The sequence below is a fragment of the Athalia rosae genome, chromosome 2 (assembly GCF_917208135.1).
Source record: "Athalia rosae chromosome 2, iyAthRosa1.1, whole genome shotgun sequence".
NCBI lineage: Eukaryota > Metazoa > Arthropoda > Insecta > Hymenoptera > Athaliidae > Athalia > Athalia rosae.
Window position 1 is genome coordinate 4,851,408 of NC_064027.1, and position 21,268 is coordinate 4,872,675.

Here is a 21,268-nt window from a genome sequence, read left to right on the forward strand (position 1 = left end):
AATTTTTCTCGCAGCTGGTAAGTGACATCCAGACACGTTGTGCAGGAGTTCGCTGAAATCATCTTCCAGACGTCGTTGAAGTTTCCTAGTCGCGTCCTCCCGCGTCAGCGGAGCGTCCAACCCCTCCGAAACAATTTGTAATTCCTCTTTTTCAACGCACCTATGTATACATTAACCATAAATCAACGTGAAAGTGGGTAATGAGTATTCGAATCACGCAGGTTCGGATTTAAACATTTTCAGAGTCGCCATATTTGGTCGACAGAATTTTATAAAATTATCACAACGCTGTTTCCGATCGTTGGATTACGATAATAAAAAATACACCTATTCTGCTAGTTTCTGCAGATCTAACAAAAAGAGTCGTCATCGCCAGCACTTTCTTCGGCCCTTGAGACTTTTTTTCCCTCATCTCGAGTTACGGGCACCGTCGTATTAAGTTCAAATGAGTTTTTGAAATTGGATCAAGGACTGGTGACAGTGTGACCGATACGTGGACGGAGAAGGTAAAATAACGCGAGTCGCTACTTACAAAGCGCAAGGTTGCGTCGGTGCGACGTTGGAAAGGACAGGGATTTTGAGTCGGGGTTTTTTGGATTCGTCGAGCCGACTTGGAGCTTTCCTCGCTTTGTCGACCCAGTGAACTTGGTTGAATATATCGGTTATCCGCTTTTCGATGATCCCCAAATAAAGCATCACGTTGTTGGTCGTCACGTGAGAGTTGTCGCCAAGGAGTTCCAAAATCGGCGAATTATCGCAGCGCACGGCGCGGAAAAGCGACTCCACCCCCCTGAGAAGCTTGTCGATGACGTCGTTGCACTGAATTCGCACAACAAAATAAATGAATCAATCGAATGTTTCGACAATTCAAAATCTCGTACGGCTTCCCTTATTTCTCCCTGTAGGCTTTTCCTACCTCGGCTAGATTTTCCTCAGCGTTTGCGGCAGCGTCGGTCTGTTCCTCCAGCTGTTTGGCTATCTTCTCGAGGGTTTGCGCCTGCTGTTCGTTTCTGTGGGTGTTCAAAGCTCGAGCTTCGTCGATCGCAACTCGCAGCTGACCCACCCTGGCCTGAAGACCCTCCAATTCGTCGTTCAGCTCATTCACGTAGCTGAAAAGGGCAAAGTTTTCCTCCTCCTGTTTAACGAAGTGCGTCATCAGCCTGTCGATCTCATCCTCACCTGTAGCAATTCAATGGTTTTTAGAATTCTCACGTTTCTTCCACGTGGCACAAATGGATAACGTTGAATTACTGCTATTGAATTCGCACATAAGGTAATCCATACGCGACCTATAAGGCAAAGCCGAAAAAAAGGGAGTCTCACAAACGTCATAATTATAACATCGTACACATTATGACTTCTAACAATAATTTCCGCTACTGGACCCTGGGAATCACCGACTATTATAGTCTAATTACTAAATGCTGTTATGCGCGTTTTTCAAAAACTTCAGAGACGAATGACACGTACGTATCGTGTTCAAGTGTGCGGTATGTCGATGTTGTCGACATACCCGTTACGTTTAGCAACGGTAACGTACCTGGAAGGTATAATACGTGCATTAATTACTCTTTAATTTGCCCGTTGCGTGTAATTATGGTCGAGGAAAAAAGGGAATGAAATAAAATAATAAAAAAAAATAAAAACAGAAGAAATTGACGAGATCCAAGTGATAGGAATAATGATAATTACGCTACTGTTGATGTTAATTTTAATGATTGACAATCACCGGTGAACTGCTTGATGAGTTCAAGAATGTGAGTGTAGTCGGCTACTTTCTTCTGCATTTCATCGTGTCGGTTCTGCCTCTTGGCGTCTTTTTTTGTGTTCAGATCACCGGCATCTCGATACTGTCCTTTTACGCCCAGAAATTCCTGCAACTTCCATTCGTTGTCCAGGGTTCGCTGGAGCTCGCACATCTCCGAGGTGTGCGACTTCAGATCCCTGGCACCTCTGACAAGTGGAAACAAACAAACGTACTCGCGTTAGTCTCGCGTCGTTCGTTTTATCTCGTTGTATATCTAGCTGCAGACGGCTGCAGACGGTACGTTTACAAGGCGAGGCGAACGCATGGCTGAACAATTATAACAATAATGAATCCTAGGACCCGTCAATTTAATAGCCAACGAATTCCTCGCCAAGATATTTATAGTCATTCCATCCGGCGGAATAAATTGCCGGATAGAAAGTCTCACCTCTCTCGCAGAGCGTGCAGTTTGTTTAATTCTTCATCTCTCATATTGAAGGTAACAGTCGCCTGTTCTATCAAATCGTTGATCACTTGTTTCCCGGTATTTAACTGACCGATAAGTTTCGACCATAAAACGTTGAAATGTTGTCTCTCCGTGAGAAGAGATGTGATCTCTTCTCGGAATTTTTTGTTGTCCGTAACGATCATGTTGAACCGTTTCGTAGCCACCTCCAGACGGTTCTCCAAAATGTTCACCATCCGGCTGTGCTTCATCGCCAACTCTTTCGACTGGTTATCCGTCTGAACGACCATTTTCATTCGCGTCACCTCTCTGGATACCTTTCGCGAGGATTCGGGAAAAGAGAAGAATATTTCAGTTGTTTGGAAATGATATAACATTTCTATCATTGATCCCGTTCTCATCAGAAGCGCGGCGAATGCACCGCGTGCTTTTGATGCGTTGGGAGCGAATGTACGTGATTCATGTAACTCGAAAAAGCGGGGGGGAATTATAACGCTGACGGAGTTATGCTCGAGAGTTTGATAATTGACAGAGTTCAAGTGCAGTCTTCCCACGAGCTCGGTAAGCCGATCTAGGAAAAGAGCCGGTTTAAATATAAATGCCAGAAAGGAAACGAGTCTACGTTTAACCACCCACCGCAGCCTGTGACTCGAAGGGCCAAACCGTTTGGGAAGGAAACCGGAAATCTAGTGTCGTGTGAAAGGCTGAAAGAACTGTGAGCCCTTCATACGTGTCACCACTAGGTAACAGCTTAATTACACGACGCATGAACTTTTTAGGTAACTTGGATCTGATATCCCGGATGAGTTCTACGGGGAATTTTTTTAGGATGGATTCAGTTTGCATCCTCACCTTGAGTATCTGTTCTTCGAGTTCGTTTATTTGTTGTCTCTCGTTGTCAATGGTCTCTTTGTACTTGGTACGGGTGGCGAGTAGACACTTGAGTTTCTCCCCCATTGCCTCATCCTTTTTATAATTAGCGCCAGACTTCGCGGTTTTAATACCCAGCATAAGTTCAGCCTTCTCAAACTCGAGGTGATTTATCATGTTCTGTTGGTTTCTGAGCTGCATCCTCGCATCCTCCGCGTAAGTTGCTCTATCATTTTCCATTATTCGATACTGTCGTTTCAGCCTGGACAATTCCGTCTCCGCGAGAACCTCCAACTCCACCTCCTCCTGGACCGGTTGGGATCTGAACGCCATTTTTACAGCTTCGTTTCGCTCGATCGTCTCGCCGAAGTCGATTCAATAAATTATACAATCTCCCGAGGAGACGGCCGAAATTTCGGACGATCCAAAATCGACGATCTCGAACAGCAGATTTATCGCCGTACGGGGTAAGATTTGAGGATGTATAATATTATTTCTTTCTTTTTTTTTTCCCTGTCAACCAGCAGGAAGTGAGCAGTAGAAAGTTTTTCGTTAAATTATTTCGGTTCCAGAGTCTAGAAATCCAAGTTACACAAAATAGTGATGCAACAAATGCATCCCAATCAGAGTGTGACTAATACTCGTGCATTCTCAAATGAAACATGAAACTCACGGCGAATAATGTATCATTTACAAATAGTTGGTCAGTCAGTCCCTGCGAACCTGGAGATCTTGGATCATTCTCATCGCGAGAATCCTCGCCGTTATACTCGGAATATTCTCATCCAGTAGCCGTATAAAATGAAAAAAAAAAAAAGACGAAATTCATCAACGGTGTAATTTATCTCGTCGGTGACTCGGCGTCTACAGCATCCTCAAAGACGAGATTCATAATTAGTCAGAAATAAACTACGCGGACGAATCGCTCCGCCACGGTATATCGCGTTCCTTCGGGGGTTAAAACGGTGCAATAGCGTGAAGCATGAAGTCAAAAACTGAACTTCTTCGAAGCGAAAACCTCCTCCTTTTCATCCAACGATTCACTGGCGACTATTACAAGGTCGATGGACGGAGTCCGATGCGAGTCCCCGCAGTTTAACACAATGGTACTTCCCTAACCGTTGCACACTGACGTTTAGGCGGTCCATTTGCGTTTGTTTACAGTCTTGACAGCTGTCACTGTTCTATTCTCCCTCTTGTTTTTTTCATCTCATTCTCGTTCTCCTTCCTCATCTTATTTTTCCTCCACCCTCCGTCGACGTCGCCGACTACACGCGTCGCATGTTTTTACGCTCGGTATAGCTATCGAGTTACCCGGGCAACCACGGGGCAAAGGTCGCAGCTGATATTTTTTCGAACGATTTTCCCCGCCCGTCTAAAAGCAAAAAAATAACGACGAGATGTTCCACTCAAGAGTAACACCTTCTCATCCAGCGATAGCGATGTAGCGGTTTTTTTAAAATACCGAAACAAGGACACGCGGGGGTTTCGCTACAGTTACCGCACACGTACAAACGTCTGTTTTATATACGTGCACAAATAAAACACACGTTTGTTCGATAACGTCACGACACAACGGATCGGCGAGAAACCCACCTATTTCTGCTACACACGACCGTTTTACGATTGTGAGAACGGAAAGAGGCACACAGACGGTTGAACAGAGTCGGATCGATCCGGACGATGTTATACCGCGATAGGAAAAGGGCGGTGAATTAACAATACTATCCGTTTGATCGAATTGATTGGAGATTTCGTTGGTGGAATGAAATGCTGAAAATTGAATTCAATCCGCGCGATGTTCGTGGATATTTGGGCAGTTTTTGAACTCCGGTGGTATATCAGCGGCGCGCCGGGGGGATCGTGGGACGGAGTCAGGTGGCGTTGCCAAAGCTAACCAGGTGAGCCAGGTGAGTCAGGTGAGTCGGGTAAGCCAGGTGAAGGCAGAGGAAGGAGGCTTTCAGGCTGTTCCATACGCGAGGCAGCTCTAGAAGCGTTTGAGTAAACCTGGTTTCTTGTCTGCCTTGGTAGCCTCTCGTAGCTGAGCTGCCCATCGGTGGGCCCCCAGCTCCAGTTCCGAAGTGAGAAGCAACCAGTCGGACCCGCCGCACCGTCGACGCTGGAGTCTTTGCCGGAGAAGGGATTCCTACCGTCGAGTGTTCCGGGTTTCCGTTAATTTTTATTTTATACCTCAGCTGGGTACGAATGACTCATTTGCCGTCTGCGTGCCGCTATTGCTCCTCGGATCGACGATACCTGCTGCTGTTGCACTCTTTGTTGACTTTCTACACGACGCTGATCGACGAGCAGCGGCGGTTGTTAGTCCGGCAGGTTTTGTTCTTCGGTTTTGTAATCGAACGGGGAATATCATTGTGTACCTGTGGAAAATTTCCATTCGAAACGTAGCTTCGACTTTCGGGAGATGACGTTTTGATTCGCCACGCTATCGAAACGAAATAATCTTTGGATATCGGTGAAAAAAAATTCGACGAGTGAATTATAATAGCGCATGATGTAATTTCGCGTGTGCTCGATAATCCGTGTCAGTTGATACTGTGCATGAAATCTTGTTGATCCGCGATGGCGATTTAAATGTCAAGGATTTCTTTTAAATTTCGAACATGTACTATACCTACGATGCGTTTGAAGTGCCTCGATTGTTTTGTGTATTCGATTAAGATATACTGTGATGATTTTAGCGGATACCTATTCGCTCGATGATAACGGACGCGTATCGAACGCTTTGCCATCGATTGATATGATTGTCGCTGGTTTTCGAGATAGAATATTTTTTTATAAAGTGCCTATAAACCCGGACTACGCGTCACGGCTCAAGTTGTGGCGGTGGTGAGTTGCGACGTCAATTAGTAAAATTAAAACAGCCTATATGTGTTTACCGTGCATGCGTACATGTGATTATACCTGTTAAATTAATCATCTGCATCGATTCTTCTTGAGAACTGTGTCGTTAATGGTCGGATATTTATATCAATTTTCTACCAAATCCGCTCTGACTGCGAGCTAGGATCCATTTCCCCCCCCCCCCCGTAAGTGTTATCAAATAATCGAGTGTCTGATAAAAATTAGAAATTTAAATATTGATGAAAAGATAGCGATACGGCGATGACTAATACCGCAAGTTGACTTATTTGTTATTAGGAATATTATACTTTTTGTATAGTATAATAATCTCGTAAGAGACGACTGAAATTTTTTTGGTACTGTGAATATTTAAGAACGTTATAAATGATCTATCAGAGTTGATGAATATAGATATTTATGTACTAGCTAATTGCGTGATTAGTGAATTAAAAAATTAACAATCGCATTAACGCTCGCCAAAGCCATGCACATTCAACAAATAATATAGCGTGACAAATAAACTTGGAATTTATTATCTTTTGTCCGTAAAAACAAAACACGTGTACAACCTGAAATGCACGTCACGATTAAAAAAAAACGTCAAAGCATCGTCGTATCATAGTTGAAAAATCGACGCGAATCGCGTAGCGTCATTTCAAATGCGTTGACGTAAGATCGTCGCCCACCTTCTGGCGATAAACCGGAATATATCTATACTAAAACTTCACGCAGTGTGCCGATAAACCGAAATCAACGAGAGAACATAACAATGTTACCGCGAAAAGCAACGCAGATAACGCCGTACGCATTGGAGGACATGATCCTGGATCTTCAGGCGCGAAGAAACTCCTTGGACCACGATGACGTCGGCGGGGATCCTTTGGAGCTGTTGAAGCAACGGGAAAGGGATTTGGTCCTCGCCGCAGAGCTCGGAAAGGCCTTGCTCGAAAGAAATCAGGAGCTCACCAAACAGGGAGAAGCGTTGGCCGAAGAATACGCCGGTAAATTGGAGGTAAGAAACGGCGACGGTTATAGTTACGTGACCGGAATGAATTAGGCAAGAGTTTTTTTTCTGAAAATTTCGACAGACGTTCGAATATGTCGCAAAGGCGGGACAGAAATTTTTTACCCTTGAAACGACGTGGGACGGTCGAACGAATCCCCCCCTCCTTATTTCGTTCCGTTGGGCTTAAATCTGCGTTTTTTAATTTAACGATCTTTTCACGACAGAAAGAATATAGGTACTTACGCGAACGTGACTTCTCCGGAAATTCGAAGCAGAGGGGGCCCGCTCGACTTGAGAGCTCAAAATTTTAGAGGAATCGATTACCGATTCCGTTCGCAAAGTCCCCTGATCCAGCTTATCCACTTTAGCTATCAACTGCGCAAAGCGCTATAATCGAAAGAGATCTAGAGGCGATTAACAAACAAGGCGAAGCCCATTAACCAAAGCACACACCGTGAGGGAAAAGCTAACAATAAGTTCGCACTTTGCGGGGGGAATGATATTCAACGAAACCACCTTCGGGGCGTTGGGGGCAGCTCGTGTATAATTGGGAAAAACAAAGAGCGGCCAATTTTACTTATGAGTAGGCAAAGTGTACGAAAAACAATTTTCATATAATCTCACGCAGCTTATACGAAGCTTGGTTTCGGTCTGCATACGTTATGACATCCCAATCACTCGATGGCTGAGTGACGCAAGAAGAAAGAAAAAAAAAATAATAAAATATAATGGTCAACTAATAGACAACGAGACCGAACGAAGCCTCGGTAATACATTTAAGAATTAAGCAGCGCATAGATCGATGAACGATCTAGTTCATAAGAATGACAAAGCTCATCTACAGCGCTTTAGGAATTTGTCAATGCTCATGTTTTTTCGCATGACGGATGGAAAGAATTTAAAGCCTAGAATTAATTTATGGTTTCAAAGAAACTGAACAAACAGGTTTAACGAAGCCTCTGCCATAGCCGTGGATGTTTTATCGTCAAATTGGATGTCAAGTTCGAAGCAATCGCGTACGCTACATAGAGCATACAAATTTGCCCTTGAGCGAAACAACCGAAATCAAAACAGTCCTTGCACATTGCGTGCCATACGAAATGAGGAAACTACGATTCTCCTTCTCCTCTTTCGCTTCCTTTCCTCTCGTCCTTCCAATTCCCAGTTCAAACTGTACGACGACGTACATCTCACATCTATTTCTTATCAACTTTCTGCACAACTTTTTCTTTACTCGCAATTTATTACGGGAATAAAATCGATACGACTTACCGCCACCGCAACCCCTAATGCCTACGACCATACCAGCGACTGATACGAATCGATGTGATTACAGGGCTCCTAATACGCCTTTTTTTCGCTGCAGCACGTCGACAATTCGAATCAATTTTGCGAAAATTCGTCATTGCGGTGGCAAAAATATCGTCCGCGTTTGCTCGTCCGTTTTTTCATACCATAGCTACGCGCGAACCACATTACACGTAATTTCCAGGTGTGTCTAATAAAAGTAAGAAAAGGCGCGCGACACAATTTTAATATATACAGGGTACAATTAGTATACCGGAAATTGTCGCGCGGACTGCACGATTTAAACGTTGCAAGCGCAACTAACAATAAAGTGAATGTCTTTGTACAGTTATCAAAAATCACACAGGCGTACTTACGTGAATAATTAGCGGAGGAATGATATACGTGATTTATAACGAGTGCGAATTGAATCGAATTATGAGTTATAGATGCGGACGATCAATGCCACGATCTTGAGTATCTCTAGGTTACACGTTTCTCTCGAATTTTATTGTCTCGCTCGTCAAATTATTCCAAACACAATGAAGAATCTTCGACCTGGTTCACGCTGTGCCGCACTAATTACAATTCGTTTTGACGCTCGGTCTCATGTTGATTAACAATAACGACGAAGGGATACACGAGCAACGGCGTTATTTCAGACTTTAAAAGAGAAATCAACCTTCAATTTCTTCGGTAGAATCTAAACGCAATTTTAGGTAGGATATACAAACGCGATATGAGAATTGATGTAAAAACGTGGAGAACGATGACAGCGGGGAAAGTGTCTCCCAGAAGGATCTGCTCCACAATGAGATTCCGAAAAAAAAACTCCCTTTCTACCAAATTGGACGGAAGTGGTCGGAAAAAGTTCTCGATTCGGGATTCTGGAACCTAACGTATTCGCTGCAAGTATATTACCGTTCATAATTGTCATGGCGAATCGAACGTCGAGCCACTTGGGAATGAATCATATTTCCATCGACTATAGTAGACGTACCGTATATTATCCTAGTAATGGGCGAACTGAATTCCGGATTTCTGGCGTGCTGCGTTATAATCCAGAGGCACTGAGGTGAGCCACGAAAGCGTGGAAGCGAGCGCGCCACTTAGGCAAGACCCTCGCGTTGGCGATGGGGCTCTTCGGGGCCTCAAGTCGGAGACAATGAAGTTCTGGAAATAAACAATAGCCGGCATTACGCTACCTGATTCTCTTAGTTTCCTCTGACTTCGCCTCATTTTTGACCTCCATGTACATACCCAGGTATACCGACAGCGTAATGCTATTAAAACCATAAAGAAACGCAGAACCCTGATTAGAACCCAAAGCAGATATACCGCTCTAATAAGAATACACTGTAAGGTGAACTTCTAGGAAGAACTATTTCCGGAAACACGTGCTAAATAATAACGCACACTATTTTCTCCTCTCGTGCAATAACTTACACGAATAATAGGCCTCTTCAATCTAATACAGCTGCGCGGTTCACACTGAAGTCGGTGCGGAAGCTATCGTAAAAAATGTTTTCATATACGTACGTACAACAACCATTGTCCGCAACTAAACGGGATAAGACGTGGTATCCTGGATGAATTTTTCTCTTCCCCATCCCCCGAAACAAGCATAACATAAATCTGACTCCACCGAGGAACACGTCTGGCGTAAAAACGGCTGAGACAAAAGTCGAAGAAAAAATAAAAAAACTTACACTGCCTTTCAATTTACAACCGCCATATTTTTTATTTTCCATAGTTTACGTGACGCGATGTTGGACGTTAATTCCCAAATTCTTGTATATGAAATTTTCAAGCAGTGAAGAAACAAAGAAATTAATCGGTATTTTCTTTGATTTTTTTGATGAAACGAAAATTTACGTACCAAGCCCACCCGCGTTGAAGTAACAGATTAGATATCGTCGATGATAATTCAAGAGCCCACAGATTGTACCGAAGTGCGGAGTCGTTTCCGGTAACACGATACGAGTACCATAGGTGGTAGGTGTGGTACACGAGGATAAACTCAGAACGTGATCGTTTCTGTAGTATTATTTTTGTGATTTTTTGTTCATTATCTGCAAGTAGGAATCTCGACGTATTAAATTTCGTTTTCAAGTTGACTGGGATCTGCGACGACGACACGGGTACCACGTTCACTTCCTGTTTCTTCAGCAGCGGTTACATCAGGGTCATAAAAATCGGTATTACGTTGGACGGTGAAATGGCGCGAAGATATAATTACAGTTCCTCGTTATAAATCGATAGAAATGAAGTTCGAAAAATCAAATGTAAACAGAAGTGGTACGGCAAATAAATATATATAAATGAAAGTAAATATGTCCTGCGTAACACTGTATGTTATCAATCATCTGACGCGCATATCTCTGTTGTAGAGCTTTTTCGTTATCGACCGATAATAATCTACTGAATTTCGATATGGAAACCGTTATGCGTCACGTTCAATTTCTAGATAATCGATCTTCACGCATTTTTACTTCCGATTATGGGGCATAAAATTGAAAAAGGTCTGTAATATACGCGCAAGAGAGTTACAGTTATGATTTCGACTGAATAGAAAAATCCGGTCAATTATTACGTCTTCATTTAGTTATGTCAGATATATTATCTATTCATTTTTCTTTCTATTACGTATTTAAAAATAAATTAACGCCTCTAATTAGCGAAAAGTGAGAGTGAAAGGTGTGTTACGTTTTTCGCAAAATCTTCTCGTTCTAACTTTTCACGCTTTTGAGGGTATAAAAAATTACAGAACGAACACCTTTTTCATCCCCGGCTCTGATTGCATCGAAATGAAGAGAAAAAGAAATTAATAACGTGCAGTTATGCATTCGATCCACGTTTCTCGATCCGAAGAAGATTTGCCCGAATATGTTTACCGTTAAAAATTGTACATACCTCTATACGGGGTGACCGGTTAGTCAGCGACTCGCCGAGCGAATTTTTTACCTCCGGTAATTCGAGCTAATAGTTTCAAGAGCAAAAACTCGTTTTCAGCTCCGAAACGTAGCTGGCAGTTTTTACAGGCCTGTACGCGAGACTAAAACTGCCTCGGATGTTGGTTACGTAATAAAAACCAGCTTTGTGTCTCGTCAAAACGATGATAATTTCTACGTTTGTTATAAACACGGATGGACGACTTTTCCCTTTTACTATCGTTAACTTTACGACGAGTCTAATCGTACCCAACCAACGGAGACTTTTCAGTCACGACTGTAGGTATACCCGTTGAAAAAATTGAGAATTCTTCCGGAATTGTATGAAAGACAAAGAGGTTGAAGAAATTCTATCAAATTTCACAAAATACAAGTCTCAAAAGACGTGAACACAGTATAGACATGTAGGTGTACCTATATGTGGGTATAATATAATATTCTATAATCGGTTTCCCGCTTCAACTATATTTTTTCCCGAAGCCCCAAAATCTCTTGGCGCCGGTATATCTGTATGACGAACATCGTCTGCTATATTATTTTGATTACTGTTAGTATTATTATTACTGTTGCTGTTATTATTCTTATTATTATTAGACGTGCACTCCAAGTCACGTGCAAGTGGTTCTTTGTTATACAGTACAGAAAGATTCGCATCTGATTCGCATTCAATCCCTACACGTGACCTTTTGGGCTAGGAAAGTTTCCAGGGGCTTCCCTCAAAATCCATTGCACAGATGTAACGATAAGAATCGTTGTCTTTTTCTAGTTTATTTTTTTTTCCGTCTAATCTTTGGGTGATCATCAAACATGAAATAAGATTTGCAGACTCTATACATTGACTAGCGTAATTGTATAAATCTGTCTATGGATGAGAATTATTTTTGTGTAATTAACGATTTTTAATTAGCCTCTTAAAATGTCGGTTGAAAGACGAAAACACGCGAAAAAAACAATCATCCATTGTTTGCAGGAATTATATTTATGTATAATACTTGGAGCCTTCACCTCACCTTGAACAATTCTCCGCCGACTCGTTCTTTCTTAATGATGATGGGAGACCAATGGACCTGCGCGGGCGAAGTTTTTCGATACGCAAGGTCTCCTCTATTTCCATTGCCTTTTTGAAAGTCCAGCTGATCTGAGGATCGAGCAAAAGTGAAACACGTTACGAGGGTTTCATGAATAAGGAGATAGAAAAAAAGTCTAAATATATGTCTAAAACTTGCTGAACATTTTTCTACGCCTTGAGGGATTTCAGAACCCATGTTTAGACCACTTGTTACGCCAAAAGTAAAAATTTCCAAAAGTTACGCCTCATTTTTCATTTTTCGGAGCAGAAAAATTGAGATATCTCGCTGGGAAAAATTCGTAGCTCAATTTGACCAACGGATTCGTGTTCCTGGGCTCAAAATACGTTAGAAAAGCATCGTTCGATTGATTTTAAAAATACTTCATTTTTGGGCCAAAAATCGAAAAAATTCAAAGGGGTACCCCTTGAAATTTTGGCGATTTTGGACCAAAAAAAAATATTTTATTTTATATGCTATTCTTATGTATTTTGACCTCAGGAATCCAAATCTGAAAGTCAAATCGATCTATCTATAAAATTAATCGAGTTATCGTCAATTTTCTACTTTTTGGAGTGGAAAAATGAAGATATCTCGATGGGAAAAATTCGTAGCTCATTTTGACTAACGAATTCGTGTTCCTGAGGTCAAAATACATAAGAAAAGTGCCCTACAATCAATTTTAAAAATACTTCATTTTTGGCCCAAAAATCGAAAAAATCCAAAGGGGTACCCCTTGCCGTTTTTTCGATTTTGGGGTCAAAAATCAGCATTTTTTTTTCTCGGGTTTCCTATGCTATTCTTATGTATTTTGACCTCAGGAATCCGAATCTGAAGATCAAATTGATCTATCTATAAAATTAATCGAGTTATCGCCAATTTTTCACATTTTCGAGCTAAAAAATTGAGATATCTCGATAGGATTAATTCGTAGCTCAATTCTCTCGACGGATTAGTGTGTCTGGGGCCAAATTACGTTAGACATCTGTCCTGCAACCAATGGATAATCTTCTTCGATGGTTTTTTCTCATTTTATTACAGCAAAACCATATGACTCGAGATAGCTCGACAAGAGCTGAGCATGATTTACGCGTACGGAATCCTTTTGTATGTTGAATCTTTGTTTTCTATGCCACTAGGGTACAATTGCTTACAAATTACGCCGTTCACCCACGAGGTGTGCGCATATTCTACTATATAACTATACCATAACGTTCTGGTTCCATTAACGCATAACCGCGAGTATTTCAGATTTTTTTTTCTTATTTTGTTGATTCGTTTTTTCTCTCCTTTTTCCGCATATGGGGTACCAGCTGAACCGGATTTTTCTTACGGTCATCTCTTCATATTCGAAAGTTGAACATAATTTTGTTTAAAAATTTTAGTATACGGATGTACGGATGTATATAATGTACTTTTCTTTTTTCTTAGACTTCTCTCGTCGCGTTTTTATGCATGTAGTCGGGTATATAGTATACAAAGATGAATCATTTGAAGTGACCTTTCAAATTTATGTAAAGTATAATAATTATAATACACACTTGAACGTGTTATTTAAAAAAGTACAGTTGAATTTTAACTAATTAATATTTAAGTAGGTATATGGTCTGAATTTTACTCGATTCGTCCTGATTACAAAACTGAGGGTTCTAATTCTGTACGTACTACGATAATCTAGTACTTTCATCGGGCGTCGTAATAGCATAAAATGTATACATATAAGTATGGTTATCGTGAAGCGGAAAATAATTAAAATTATATCCATGTACATAGGTGTGCAACGAGGTAAGGAAACTCGGCATGTTATGGAGAACACGTCGTTGCAACTTGCCAGGAAACTTTATCGTAACGATCCGGTGCAGTCCTTATTCAGAAAATTGTGCAAAATCCAAAAACAGAGAGTGAGTGAATAATAGAGAAAATAAATAAATGACCGAAGAACCGAATAAGAACGAAAAATGGAACAATGGAATTGTTAGGATTTTCATTAAAATATACAATTCAACGTTCGCGTTTCGCCCGTTTTCGACGGTAAACTTCACTCGGTATATACCGCGGACGCAATTTCACGGCATAGTTATCATCCTGCTCTAGTTGATGCTTCGAATATTTGTTCTCGTTGCCGATGCGGCTGTAAGTAGATTTTCGGCTTGGATTTTATAATCTAAAGCTAATTGAGCAAGATTCCGCAGGCACATAAACGCTGACTAGCTTCCGAACCGCTATCGTAATATCTTTTGTCGGAATTATGCAATTAATTGTTACGCTGATTCAACGCTAAGAGAACCCCCGCCACCGAAGTGTGGAAGCTACGCTGCTTTCAAACCTCGGCTGGTGCTAGTCGCGGTTGTAACGCGGGTTCGAAGGCATTCACTCGAATCGACGTCTATGACCACCGACTACGGGCCATTGCGTTTTGTCAGGTTTATTATAACCACCATAGCCAAGTACAACCATGATCGCAACACGCCATGAGTCCGTATGCCCCATTCCGCCATCAGGGAAAGTAAGATTATGTCCAACCTCGCCGCCATATTTGCCTCTATTACGCGCAGCCAACAAAGAACTTCGCTTATGAATAATATTTGAAAATTCAAATTATTTACAACTCCTAGAAGTTGTAGGTACCTCGAACCGTCGTTGTGTTCCTCCTTTCTCCGGTATGAAATTACCTCAAACGTGTTTTTTCATACTCCACATCGACCGAACAACGACGAAGAATTTCAAAAAATGTGCGGGTAAAATTTTCAGACGGAATACTTCACGTCGCAACTTTCGCCTCCGATATTACACATTATTTATGTAGATAGTTGGCTCCTTTTTTGCGACAAAAATAGTCTTCGCATCGATATAAATCGCACCGCTGATCTCACGTCTCTTTATTTCGTCATACATTCGACGTGTCATCGAAATCCATTGCCATAACCCGACTATTATTCTTCCCTTCATTCGCCTGCGTTACTTCGCGTCACGTCACAAGTGAAAGAACAATTTATACGCGATAAAAAATTATCGGCTTCTAGCTGGCTTTTGCGGTATTAACCTCGTCGTAATCGATCGCTAAAACCAGATCGAATCAGCTCCGGGTAGTCCACGGTATAGTCACCTCTTCCACGGTAACTTGACCTCCGCAGCGGTCAAAGTTCGCCAACAAGGACAAATAATCCTCTCACACCAGAGTTGGACCGCAACATTTCATACAATACCTACGCAACAGTCGACGATTTTTTGGATTAGTTACCTGCGATGAATGAAGAAAAAAGAATAATCTTCATAGGACAGACAAAGGAAGAAGAAGGATTGAGAAGTACGTGAAACGGAAAGATTTCGCCTTAAATTTCTGTGGAGCGGTAATAAGTGTGGATGTTTTGAGATCTGGGGGCAGAGTAGGAGGCGTCTATGAGTCACTCGCGGATCTGATTACCTGAGCGCGGTAGTTGAACGAGCTATACAGCTACACCGATACGATATACCTAATACGATAGAGAAGCTGAGGTGAAGTTTTCAGCGCGGTGAGTTCAACGATTATACAGTCAATTCGGATACACCTAAGCTCGTGGTAGAATGTAGGTGATCAGCGGGCTATGCCAGGAGGTTGCCAATCGATCGGTGACTAACCACCGGTACCAAGGCCATGTTTTGCTACCTTTACACTCGTACTGCAGGCTAGATAAAATTTCAGCGCCCGTGGTTTCGCTATAGGAGAGTCGACTTTGCGTGGCCCGCGTATATTCCGATTATAACGCACATGCATCGCTCTGTGTGAAATGTGACTTATTATATGTTCGCAATAGCTTAACGCGTTTATAATAATATTATACTTGGGATTTCGTCACGCTGACCGAAGGTAAGCTCAGCGTTTGTTCATTTTCTTTCTTTCTTTTTTTTTTCTAAAAATGTCCGATAAATCTGTACGCAAGACGTTTGGAAAATGAATGATAATTTGTTTCGTCGCTGTACACGTTTGTGACGGATACTATGGAAGGCGGTGTATAACCCTTTTGATACAACTAATTTGCGTTTTAATTATGTTATTAACTATATACTGTACTGCGTTGAGTAACGAGCTGCATTTACAATTCTTAGTAGCCTTTCTCAATTCGTTGTTGCTCGCCAAAGTGGCGAAAGCTGAGAGAGTTACCGTAACGAGCTATTCTGTGACCTGAACAATTCTAGGATCACGTGTACGACCCAGCTAATTCTTTATTTGAAAAGTAAAACAATTTAGAACAATGTTCAAATACCAGGCCCACAATTTGCATCCGTAATTCAGATATCGTTGAAAATTTAAAACGCTTTAGACCTCGAAACTTTTTCTTTGATCCTTAATTTTCGTTCATGTTATGTAAATATAATCATGCTCGAGAGGAATATGATCAACCTTGGTGAAGCCGTGGGCGATCGTAATTTGAAAAACGAACGTTAGATTATTTTTCATTTTTGGATGAAGCGAAATGAACGATTCCATCTCGTGCAAATCAGATGTGCGGAGCTGAATCGGGCATTCAGTCCGCGAAAAAAGAAATTCGATGGAAGTGCGTCGTGGATAGGATATTTTAATTTGATTCGTGCATTACATTAGTTACCCGGCGATCTATATATATTTGAAATAATTTCTTAACTTGGTTTACTTTTCACTGATGCGAAAGTAGAGAGCAATTTGAAACGCTGCAGCTTTGAAACGTGAGATGCAGTTTTCTGTTTTCTATATGATAAATCGAAGGACGCGAATCCGTTGCATTTTCATTCATACGAGTAGATCGAGAGATCCGCAGATGCCATTGATTCCTCGATCCTATTCCCGACGATCATAGCGATGCCAAATCCTCATTTCTAATACCGCAACTTTTACACGAAAAAACAAAATACGACATACCGACTACTTGCACGGTCTTTCACTTCGTAATATGAAGCTTCTACTGGCCTTGATTTATTGCCGATGTCCTGCGAACGATTGCAACGATTCGTTTTAAATCCGCAATAACCTGATGATAAATTTTCCCAGGCTCTAGAGCAGGAGAGGCATCGTTTGCGACGAAGATTGGAGGAAGCTCACGACGAGAGCGAAGCGAGGGCTTTGGAGCTACAGGCGGATGTCGAAGCCCTCCGAACTCAACTCGAAGATCAGGGGGAGCGTGCGAGACGCGCAGAAAAGGAGCAAGCTGCTTTGGTGACCGAATTAGCGGCCCAAAATACGCGACTCGCCGACCAATTGCGAGAAGCGAATAAGCAGGAAGAGCAGCTCTTGGCCGAGCTCAGAGTCCTCAGGGATAAATGTGCGCTCAGAAACACAACCCTTCAGGATCACGTCAGTAGCTTGGAAATCCTCAGGGACGAGGTAATGTCGCGTTCGATTTAAAATTCGGTCCCTCCCGCGGGATCTACGATTATTTATCGGGCTTACCGGGATCTTAATTCCAGGTCCAAATCGTGTCCGCACAAAGAACTGAGCTCGAGAGAAGATCCTTGGAGCTTCGCGAAGAACGAGCGAGGGCTGTGGCGGCCTTAGAAGAAGCAGAAGACAGAGCCTTGGCATTGGATAGACTGGGCCACGAGGCGGAGCACAGAGCTAGAGCGGCAGAGAGAGAGAGGTGATTGTTTTTTGGCAATTGTGAAATTCGCTGTTGCAAATGTTGAGTTACGATTCGCGTATTGTGTAAATATAACGCATATACCTTTTCGCAGAGATGAGCTCGCCGCTACTTTGGCTGCAATTGAGGCGGAGCGGAGAGGGAGATCAGGATCGATACAAAAACCTCCAAGGTCACTGCAGGCGGAAATGGAGTGCGAAGAGAGCGGAAGTTCTCTCGGAGAACCGGAAGATCTAAAAGCGGAAGTTTCGAGGGCCTGCAAAAGGATGAGGGAACTCTGTGCCCAGCTCAGAAGAGGCGAAGACGATTCCGGGCTTCAAAGCGACTGTGACGAGTCCATGCTCGTCTTGGCAAACGGCGCGGATGGTGAGGTGAGAGCGAAATCCAATGCACATAATTATTACTGTAATAGATTCATGAATTTGCCCAGAATAAGTTTGTTGAACTTCTCAAATTGGTTGGGCTCTCGCCCACGCTAGAGGGCCGACCCCATTCTACGCATTCTGATTCATAATCAAACAGAGTCTTGATATTTTTTTTTACTTTCTTCTCCTTGTAATTTTTCTTTTTCTCTTCACGGATGCCTAATGATTTTCTCGCACTGAAATACCGATTGCGAGCGTAAATCTATTCCGTAAATGGCAGAGTTACGTCATACTCATGAGGATGACTCTTCACTGCCTCGGGCGCTCTTTGCAGACACAATATAATAATCATGAACTGTACAAAGGAGATGAGGTGTCTTTTAAATTGTAAATTCCTACTCTCATTGTGAGCAAATATTCCTGATGAGACAACCAGCTGTAAAACTGTACTGCTGGCTCGTAGATGTGAGAGATATAATTAAAAGATTAAATTACCTCATTTTTTCTCTTCGCAGGCCACTTGCCCTGGGGCTTTGTCGGAGTTGACCGAGGAGCTCTTCAGACTTGCGTTGGCCGGTCGAGGAGCTCCTGGAGAATTGGGACTCGCCGTTGAGTTGCACAGGGTGAGGGAGGAGCTGGAACATTCGAGAGATCAAATGAAACAAACGCAAGAAGAACTGAGACGGAGGGGAGAATCGCTTTTGGAGTTGACCAGCAAACTGAGTGTATGCGAGGCTGAACTCAGAGGCGTAAGAGAGGAGAGGGACAGAGCAAGAGGCGACATAGAGGATTCGGAACTTACCAAGGACGAGGTCCTGGCGCAGGCTTACCAAGTGAGAGACCAGGCCGTCGCCAGAAAAAACAGAGCAGAAGTTGAACTCGCCAGAACGAGAATCGATGTTTTACAGGCGAATAGTCAGCTAATGGAAGCCATTCAGCAAAAGATTGAGCTCAGTCAACAACTTGAACAGTGGCAAATGGACATGCAAGCACTTCTGGACGAACAAGTTAGAAGTAAACTGATGCCGTCGAGTGGTCCGCTTAGTGGTAACGGTGACGGATCAGAGATCGTTGTCCCTGCAAGAAAGAAGCGAAGCGCGGGCGCTTCCAAAAAAATTTTTGGCTTATTTTGAGACTGTGAAAGCATACAAAAAAAAAACATTTCTCTTAAAATTTTTTATACGGGAACAAAATTTGACTGTGAACAAAAGAAAAAAATGATTAGAGCATTTCCATTTGTGTCGAAACGTACGGAGTGCCTTTTAATTGATGTTGCTACGTCGGTTGTGCGGTAAACCAATGAGATTCATTTGCATTATACATATTATGATTATCGAAGACGTATGAAATGAGATTAGGAGAGAATTAAATACGGTTCATAAATCAGACGTGCTGTATTTTGTACGCAATTATTAGAAAATTGCTCAACAATCGAAAATTAGAATCCCACTGCTTTATAACCAGGTTAAAAAAATATATTTACAATATGTAAACGATAAATTTCACTGACTAGTAATCGGAACTAATTAAAACCATAAAACTCTCGCTGAAATTTTCTCGAACGTCCGATGCATTAATGACCAGAGCAAGTCATCGCAAGTACCAATTAAGCTTGATGAAAATATCATTCGGTCGATATATCATTAAGACGCTTCATTTCCGCCGAACGGTGTATTTAATTAAATAAATATGATAAACGTGTACGACTACGAATAAACATGGACCCAATCGACTGCCCGAATTGATCTACGGAAGATTAAGATCGCCGATGATTGAGAACAAATCGATTTCCAAACCTTAAATTTCTAACGCAACGTAATCGCCGTGATTAATTGAAAGATCAGTCGTGTTTCAAATTGAATATGATTATACACGACTCGATCGGTATTGCGCACCGCATAGCGTCAAGGATTTTACGTGATGCACAACGTATTGCAAAGTGGTCTTGAACGTTTACGGTAAACATTTTAAGAGTATCACGTCGTTTCACAGCGATGAATCAAAGATTTCGCCAACGTCCCACGCGAAATTCCTCCTTCGCTCCTTTTCGCCCTCCATCATGCCTTGAATTCGAACTCCGTCCGTCCCACGCCGGCCTCTTATGGGCTGATTGAGTGACAAAATATTTATTTATATGTGTAATTTAAAGTGAAAGTTACCTGAGATGTGGCCTTTTACGATTCAAATAAAAGTGCAATAGCATTATTAAAAAAAAATGTATCGTTTCTAATAGCATTATTAATGAATAACTCTTTTACTAATAGATATATTGTAGAATTGTAAAATATTTAGTCAGTATCTAAGCGAATGGTATATCACAGCTAAATATTTATTTAATAAACTTGACTGTACAAATGTATGAGTTGTTTTTAAATTTTAGTACTTACTGCACCTGAAAACCCTCTAACTGCACCACAGCGTGCAACTCGGGCTCATGCGATTTTCCGGTACCATTCAGATGAGGTTTTATGAGCAATGATGCGTCTTTCCCACTTTCGTGTTGAATGTGTGACCTTTGTTTGTGACCTTCGACAATATGGCTGTTGACATTCGACCATTGATACACCAATTTCAGCCCATGACTACCCGAAAGAGCCAATGAGAAACTGTCGGTCGCAAATACCAGCGAAATCTGAAAAAAAGCATAACTACCGGTTAGAATCCTCGTTAACAGTGTACGACATGATAGGTATGAATCTCGATAATTTCGTTATGGCAGTGTCGTTAAACGATTTGGGATTGAATAGAACTTTTATATCAGAAAGAAAAAACCAAGGGAAATAACCTCGTCCAAAAACGCGAGTACTAGTTATTCGAGTATCATGTTATACGTACGTACCTAACCTTCAAAAATTCATCGATCTATCGCCGCAGGGATGAGATTTCGGTAACGTTATTAGCAGCACCGATATTTAACATCTAGTCTACATGAGTCTCTGTGTGATCGAAATTCGATATCTGGAGGCCGATTTTTATTTAAAAATTTGCAGATTGTTGCGAATTAATTTCGAAAATGCGCGGTGCGAATGGACGGTCCAATTCGCACGTACGCGCCG

At 41.9% G+C, this 21,268-nt stretch overlaps 2 protein-coding genes and 1 long non-coding RNA gene across 5 annotated transcripts; 1 reads left to right on the forward strand and 2 right to left on the reverse strand.

Moving 5' to 3' along the window:
• Positions 1–222: 222 nt before the first annotated feature.
• On the reverse strand, positions 223–5,216 carry LOC105692301 (coiled-coil domain-containing protein 63-like). Of its 3 annotated transcripts, none has more exons than XM_048651479.1 (6): positions 5,091–5,216; positions 3,066–4,458; positions 2,196–2,530; positions 1,730–1,953; positions 917–1,179; positions 223–819 (listed from the first exon to the last, which is right to left on the reverse strand). In XM_048651479.1, exons 2-6 carry the CDS (start codon positions 3,414–3,416, stop codon positions 529–531), a joined length of 1,464 nt encoding a protein of 487 aa, XP_048507436.1. In that variant the 5' UTR covers positions 3,417–4,458; positions 5,091–5,216; the 3' UTR covers positions 223–528. The 3 variants fall into 3 exon arrangements, with proteins under 3 accessions (XP_048507436.1, XP_048507435.1, XP_012266830.2); XM_048651478.1 differs by lacking the exon at positions 5,091–5,216 and adding an exon at positions 4,982–4,996; XM_012411407.3 differs by lacking the exon at positions 5,091–5,216 and having other exon boundaries at positions 3,066–4,975.
• A 238-nt stretch (positions 5,217–5,454) lies between these two features.
• LOC105692300 (bicaudal D-related protein homolog) lies at positions 5,455–20,571 on the forward strand. Its single transcript, XM_012411404.3, has 5 exons — positions 5,455–6,957; positions 17,262–17,594; positions 17,678–17,847; positions 17,942–18,218; positions 18,728–20,571. Exons 1-5 carry the CDS (start codon positions 6,715–6,717, stop codon positions 19,343–19,345), a joined length of 1,641 nt encoding a protein of 546 aa, XP_012266827.1. The 5' UTR covers positions 5,455–6,714; the 3' UTR covers positions 19,346–20,571.
• On the reverse strand, positions 20,342–21,190 carry LOC105692304. Its single transcript, XR_001103404.3, has 2 exons — positions 21,052–21,190; positions 20,342–20,844 (listed from the first exon to the last, which is right to left on the reverse strand). It is a non-coding gene; the product is annotated as an uncharacterized LOC105692304 (long non-coding RNA).
• Positions 21,191–21,268: the final 78 nt, after the last annotated feature.

What these genes read in the sequence shown, in the direction of transcription:
- LOC105692300 (XM_012411404.3), top strand. Translation starts at nt 6,715, where the DNA reads ATGTTACCGCGAAAAGCAACGCAGATAACGCCGTACGCATTGGAGGAC. An exon ending in AGAGCGGCAGAGAGAGAGAG is followed by an intron (nt 17,848 to 17,941) that starts GTGATTGTTTTT and finishes ACCTTTTCGCAG; the next exon opens with AGATGAGCTCGCCGCTACTT. An exon ending in CAAACGGCGCGGATGGTGAG is followed by an intron (nt 18,219 to 18,727) that starts GTGAGAGCGAAA and finishes TTCTCTTCGCAG; the next exon opens with GCCACTTGCCCTGGGGCTTT.
- LOC105692301 (XM_048651479.1), bottom strand. Translation starts at nt 3,416, where the DNA reads ATGGCGTTCAGATCCCAACCGGTCCAGGAGGAGGTGGAGTTGGAGGTT. An exon ending in TCGAAGAACAGATACTCAAG is followed by an intron (nt 2,531 to 3,065) that starts GTGAGGATGCAA and finishes TCCTCGCGAAAG; the next exon opens with GTATCCAGAGAGGTGACGCG. An exon ending in CTGCACGCTCTGCGAGAGAG is followed by an intron (nt 1,954 to 2,195) that starts GTGAGACTTTCT and finishes TCCACTTGTCAG; the next exon opens with AGGTGCCAGGGATCTGAAGT.